General features: G+C 45.7%; 1 protein-coding gene across 2 annotated transcripts in view; it reads right to left on the reverse strand.

Moving 5' to 3' along the window:
• The window catches only part of SECISBP2L (SECIS binding protein 2 like), a 30,115-nt gene extending 29,187 nt beyond the window's left edge, over positions 1 to 928 (reverse strand). For both annotated transcript variants that reach the window (XM_051628530.1, XM_051628529.1), the window contains exon 1: positions 779 to 928. In XM_051628530.1, the coding sequence (XP_051484490.1) occupies positions 779 to 796 (18 nt within the window). In that variant the 5' untranslated portion in view covers positions 797 to 928. The remainder of the gene's footprint in view (positions 1 to 778) is intronic.
• Positions 929 to 6,861: the final 5,933 nt, after the last annotated feature.

A 6,861-nucleotide genomic window follows, 5' to 3' on the forward strand; every position in this document is an offset into this window, starting at 1 on the left:
ATACCCAACTCTTTCCTACACAGCCAACCAGCTATAGGTCCTAACACTGAAAACCTCAACCTGCACCTGGTATTTACAGTATTTCAACAAGAGCAAGACGTCTCTCACATTGCAAAGTTCTCAAGAAGCCTGCAGAAGTCTCTTTGAGTGACGAGGAAGGGTTTAATTGAATGTCACTAACTACAATTCTTCCATAAGCTTAAAACAAAGCCTGAAGGAACAGGAGAGGGCCAAGATGGAGCTTCACATCCCTCTGCGTGCAGCAAAGGGAGATGCTCGCGGCGTTCCAGTTCCCCAGCCGGAGCAAGGCCGGGCTGTGCGGGGCCGGGCACGGGCTGTGCGGGGCCGGGCACGGGCTGCCGCCCCTCGCGGGGCAGCGCCGGGAGCGGGCGCCAACCGGCGAACACACGCCGAGCTCCCGCTCCCAGCCTCGAAAACGCCCCGTCTGACGCCTGCCAGGGGCCCTTCTCCGACGGGAAGGTACGGCGGCCGCCGCCCCTCCCTCCCTCCCTCCCTCCCTCCCTCCCTACCTCCCCGCCAGTCCCCCCCGCACCGAGACCCCGCCGGTCTCGCCAGGCCGCGGGCCGCGCCCTGCCCCTCCGCTGGGGCCCGGGGCCGCTGCCCGGCGGGACGGGCCTGACCCGGCCGGGCCTGACACACACGGCCGGGCCTGACCCGGCCGGGCCGCCGCCCCAGCGCCCCGCTCCCCTCCCGCCCCGCGGCCCCTCCCGCCGCAGCTGTTTACGGCCCCGCTGAGCGCCCGGCCCGCCCCCCGCACCTTGTCGGCTTTGTCCATGGCTCCGGCGGGGCTGGGCGGCGGCTCTAATGGGGACGGCGGAGAGCGCGAGCCCCCTGCTCCATGGCGGCCGCTCCCGCAGCGGCGCTGGCCCCGCTCGCAGCTCTCACGGAAACCGAGCGCGGCGACGCCACGGGCGGGGCGGGGCGGGGCGGGGGCGGGAGCATCTGGGACGGAGGCCGGGCGGGCCCAGCCCGCGCGGGACGCTTCGCTAAACGGCGGGGGCTGTTCCGGCTGCCTGGGCCGTGTTGGGGCCCCGGGAAAGCAGCGGGGGGTGACCCGAACCTGACAGAAACCGCAGGAAAAAACCAACAAAGCACAGAACGGAACCGGGAGCGGGGCGGTGCTGCTGGCCGGCGGCAGGTGCGCTGCCGGGGGAGTCTCCAGCCCGCGTTGTCCTTGAAATTATCTGGAACACCGAAGGGAAAAACATAAGAACAAAAAAAAAATGTGTGATTTATTTAGAGGCAGAAATCTAAAAATGTCGCACAAGCAGGGCCGGGCTGTGGGGCAGGCAGGGCTGTGGGGCAGGCAGGGCTGTGGGGCAGGGCTGTGGGGCAGGCAGGGCTGTGGGGCAGGCTGGGCTGTGGGGCAGGCAGGGCTGTGGGGCAGGGCTGTGGGGCAGGCAGGGCTGTGGGGCAGGCTGGGCTGTGGGGCAGGCCAGGCCCCGCCGCTCCCGCCGGCCCTTCATGCCCCCGGCCCAGCCCCGGCAGCCGGTGGGAGCCGTGGGGAACGGGAGGAGGTCGCAGCCGTTACAGGAGGGAAATATGAAGACGTGGGTTTTGGCAGCTTCTCTGACATTTCTTTTATTGAATTTGCTGACCTGGTTTTAACTTGTGTTTAATTCTCGTCATGTTCCCCATGTTCGCTCCAGAGCGCAGGAAGCGCAGGTAGAGGCTGGTGCTGCCCAACACGCCCATACACCTGCTCCATGTGCAGTGCTCTTCCAGTTCAGTAAGCTGGCATGGCTGTTGCCTTGGGTGTCATGGCAATCAAGCCTGGTGTGTTAGCAGCTCGGTTGATAATGTTTTATCAACATTACCAAATCATGGCAAAGGCAAAAAAAAAAATAGACTAAGTGCCTTTGTAAAAGAAATAAGCAAAGGATGTGCTGGAGCAGAGTCAGGCAAAATATGTTTATAAAAAGTATTAATAGAAGAAGAAGGTTTCTGCTTGGTAGAGGTTCTTGTGAGGAATAAATGGCTGAATTAAGGGGAAAAGTAAGCAAGCCTATATCTGAATTTGACAGAGTTAAAACTACTAAAAATGTCTCTAGAGAGCTATCTTGCTAGAGCTTCCTAGATTTAACCTTTTGTGAAATTATTTAACTTTCCAGATTTATGTTAATTGTGCTTTGTGAAAATTTGTTCTACTTTAAAACAAATTTATTTCTTGGATTAATTAATGTAATCCCTTTGTGTTTTCTTAAGAGTTGCTCTTAAGAAAATACCATTAAACCTTCATTTGTGACATAGGGTATTATGAAGATGGCTATTACATTGCACAGGAAGATTTCATCTTGCAGACAGATGACACAGAGAACTTGGTGCAGACTGTCACTGCCTCCTGTGCTATTCCATCCACATCAGCAGGATCACCATCTAAGTGCAATTTTTGCCTAGATGTCTGCAACATTACTTTTCTGTGACTTAAGTTTTCCAGGGGTTGCAGCCAACAGAATTGTAGGTCCCGTGGATCATTTGGGAATGGGAGAGGGTGCAGCTGTAATCCCAGTTGAATTTAACTATAGGATTTCTAGTAACTTGAGTGAGGACAGTGTTTTACTACAAATGAAGAGAACAGGAGGGCTGCTGTAGCACCCTAATTGATACAGAAACCTCATCATAACTGGAGAAGCTACAGCAGTTGTACACTTTGTATGCACTTCTCTATCCCAGCACTTTGCTTGGCAAGATTAAATGGTCAGCAGATCTAGCACAAGTGTTCATAACCCTAGGAAGATATTTCAGGCTAGTAACACAGATTAATCTGAGGTTATGATGTTATGTTCCCAGGTGCTTTTACACAATTACATTTCTTATTTCAACACAAGAAGTCATGAAAGTAAACCTGGGGATTAGGCTGGTTGTATCAAGAGCTTCCAGCTGATGCAATGGAACAGCATTTCATCAGTTATTGATGAACTTCAATGAGATGTAAATCTGCAGATAATTATGAAACAAAGTAATCCACCTAAACGTAATCTCCGTAAATCAAACCACAAACCTCTACTGAGTGAAATGTATTTTATTCCCAATAGCTGGATGTGTTTGCTTATCTGTGCAAAATTAGGTTGACTTATTTAAAACCTAGTCACTTTTCATTTCCCAAGTAATGTGGGAGAACTTGCCTAACTGGACAGAAAACAGTGAAAAAATCCCACTGAAACAACTACAACAATTGTCCTCTTGTATTAGCACACCAGCATTTTAGTGTGGAATGCAGCTTAATTTGTCCAAATTGGTGCTGACCACAGAATATATATTATGACATTTGCTTAAGAGAGTTGCTGTATTTTTTAAAAATAATGACTCATTATGGCAAGGCTGTTCATTATGAAATCCTTCGTTTGTTCCAAAGATACATACCAACAGAAAGGTCACACTTGAAAGGGCTGTTATGCATACTGAAACAACAATAACAAGAAGTTCTAAGATCTAAATTGGGCAGTGATTAAATAGACATCAGATCTACATAAATCTATACAACATACATAATACAGAAAGTCATGCTGCGTGACCTGAGTGGCCACTCGGGTGAAAAGGACTCAAGTCTCCCATAAAATTTAACTCTGTGTTATCACCAAAAAGAAAAACATACCAAAGCTCTCAGAACCACTTACGTTAGATCCTCTATCCACAGCTATCACAACTGTACCAGCGTATCTGGTTACATCATTGTCATCTTGATCAGGTGTTGTGTAAGAGAACTCAACAGTTTTAAAGTCCTTAAGGAAGCCAGAATTTTTTTTAAAAAACCCTGTTCAATTTAAACACACTGGTAATTGCAGTAGCTGGTTCTGAACATTCAGTCCTAAAAGTCCAGTTCACAAATCTGGCAGTTTGTAAACAATTATTGCTACTTTTTTATGGTAACATGGAGTAAATAAGTGAATAGTTTGGAAGTAAAAATGATGCTTGAACCTAGTGGGTGCTGACTGCAGTTCTGCCAGTAAGTTGTGGGGTTTGTTGCTACATCTGCTGGATAGTGGAGATACCCTTCCTGGATACAATGGAGGACATGGACCAAATGAAGAAGAAAATCTAGGTCGACACAAAAATTAAACATTCAGTCTAAACCAAAGTATCTCAGCAGTATAGAAAGGCACTTCATACTGAATTCAGCATTAAAATCACAGGATTACAAGTGAATCTCACAGCACATGTGGCTACTCATGCTCTTTACTTACACAGGCTATATTTACATCTGGTGGGTAAAAAGTCTTACCCAAACACCTAAGGATATGATTAAGCAAGTCTCACTGAAATAAAGACAGCTTCTTATATTGAAAGCTGAACATATGTATGAACTTAATCTCACAGGCATATAAATAAGAAATAAAGGTTACTCAGTAACACCCTCCTCCACCCTGAGGTCTAAGCAGGCTGAGACTGAGCTGGGTGGCAGCACTTGCTGCCTGCATGTGGACCCCAACAGCACCACAGTGAGCAAGTGGAAGAGGCAGCAGGAAAGCAGCTGACTGCAAAATGACAGTTTTACTGGACTGGGACTAAAATCTTCAGCATAATTATAGAAAAAGACAAGTACAAAAATGAAAGTGTATCTTGGCAGATAATACTTGTGTCTCATGTGGGGAGATACAACATGTAGCATCCTGCACAGGCAGCTAAGAGCAGACCCAACAGGGAACATACTGCAACCAAGTGGGAAGGTGAGCTGGGAACTAGTCCATGAATCTGATAGTCACAACTCTGACAGCAACATGCAGTTGCTACCTGCCAGCAGCCAGTGTGCCCAGCACTCCCACTGAGAGCAGCTGCAAAGTGGCAGCAGAGCCAACCAGGGCAGATCCTGCTTTGCAATTCCTTGTCATACAGCCAGGAGAGGAATGCTTACAGTTACTACATCTAACATTTAGTGTTACACATAATTATTACAAGGCAAATGCAATTTGCAATCTACCTTTCCACAGATTTAGAAGAATTCAAGGTGGCCATAATCCTGTCAGTATCTTAATTAACACTTTACTATGACTAGCTGGAATGTAGTATTCTATCTGGTTCTAAAAAATACTTTTAGGACTTTGAAAATAATGATGTAACAGCTAAACTTTTATTTTTAAAGTCAGTATTAACATCTAAATATGGACATTTAGTTCAAAGAACTGCTGTATTATTGAGAAAGCCAGGGGTACTCTCCAGAGTGATGTCATTTTACTCTTAATCCATACATATGCAGCTCCTGCTCAAGTAAATTAATTCACCACTCCTCAAAAAAAAGGTAAATGTGAAAATACAGTATTTAAATACGGATAATGTTTTATAGCTGACAACTGAGTAATTACAAAATCAGTGTTTATTAACAGACTACAATTTGAGTATCTTCATTATGGTAATTCTGCCAGGTGCATTTCAGCTGCCTTGCCTTTTCTTTTTCCTTTTGTTGTTCAGTGTATTTCTAAGCCTATTTAAAATGAAAACAAAATCCTCACTATATCATGGTTTCAGATCCAAGCCTTTAGAGAAGGACTTTGAGATAAGAATGCATTCCTCCAAAGTATGTTTTATAAGTAATAATAATTAAAAAAAACCCCTAAAATGCATGCAGACATAGCACCCACATTCTCCCAGATTTCATTTGCATGATGTTCAGTTTTAATGCATAAGCTGCCAACAGCTTGAAAGAGGGGTTTATATATACACAGCTTAATCAGTATTGTCATCTTACATAAGATTACAACAGCCATTAAAATGTTCTTTTGCAAACACTGTTACTGGAACTAGGTAAGATGCCAGTTTGTCTTCTACCAACAGCAACAAAAGGTATTTAGAAACATCCAGAAAGCTGTGGAATTAATAAGTCTGACAATTAATGACAAGTGCAGAAATTTAATGATTTGAACTGAGATTGGAGAATGGAGTGAGGCTGCTTAGCATTTCTTGGAACAACCTGCAGTGCAATCATCTTGTTGGGGGTGGGGAGGGAAGGGGGAAGAAATCACATCACATTCACCCTCTTCCTTTAACTGCTCGTTCACTTTTCCTGAGGAGGCAGAAATGACACTAGAGCTAGATCTTCCAGGGACTAAGTGGGCTGTAGCAGCTATTAGCAATTTCTGCTCCAGTTGTATGACAACACAGCTCCTCCATATTTCCCTGCAGACAACTCTCATCTTCCAGGTTAAGAATTATGAGAACTCAGAAAAGGGGTAGAATCCCGTAGGGATTATATACATCTTCACTATGTGCCTAGAGCACAGATGCTAAGGCACTATATGCATGAGTAAAAACTAAAGTATGCCAAAACACCCATCCATTTATTAGAGGTAGACTGACACTTCCATGATCTAAAAACACATTGCTAGCCCTCACTATTTAAACTAGTAGTCCTTCACTAGTTGGACTTGTCCCACTACAATTAGTCCTTCACAACAAAAAGATAAAACAAGGGGACTAGATGGATAGGACAAGTTTTACTGCAGTATTCCCATTTCCTTCTTGAATAATCTACACACCTGCCCAGCAGACACAGCTGGAATGGGAAAGGTTACATCAGTCACAACAGAAAAATTCAAGATGACTTTTTTTTAAAAAAGTGATACTAAGTTTACAAACAGCTCTGGTTTTCCCTCCTACAGAAGGCAGTAGTTGTTCCTTCCCGCAGAAAGGGTGGCAGGAAATATGCTGAAATAGCTGTCACTGCCCCCTGTCCCCATGGGAAGGAGATCCTTAAAATAGCTATCACAGTGCCTTGTCCCCATGGGAATAAGAACCTTGCAAGATTGGCTAGCCAAATTAAAGTCTCTGGATCTGTAGATAAGGGTCCCAATTACTGTGCAGTATTATTAAGTTAAATTTCACATCACCAGATCTTAGTGGAATTTT

Source organism: Apus apus, chromosome 10 (genome assembly GCF_020740795.1).
Source record: "Apus apus isolate bApuApu2 chromosome 10, bApuApu2.pri.cur, whole genome shotgun sequence".
Taxonomy (NCBI): domain Eukaryota; kingdom Metazoa; phylum Chordata; class Aves; order Apodiformes; family Apodidae; genus Apus; species Apus apus.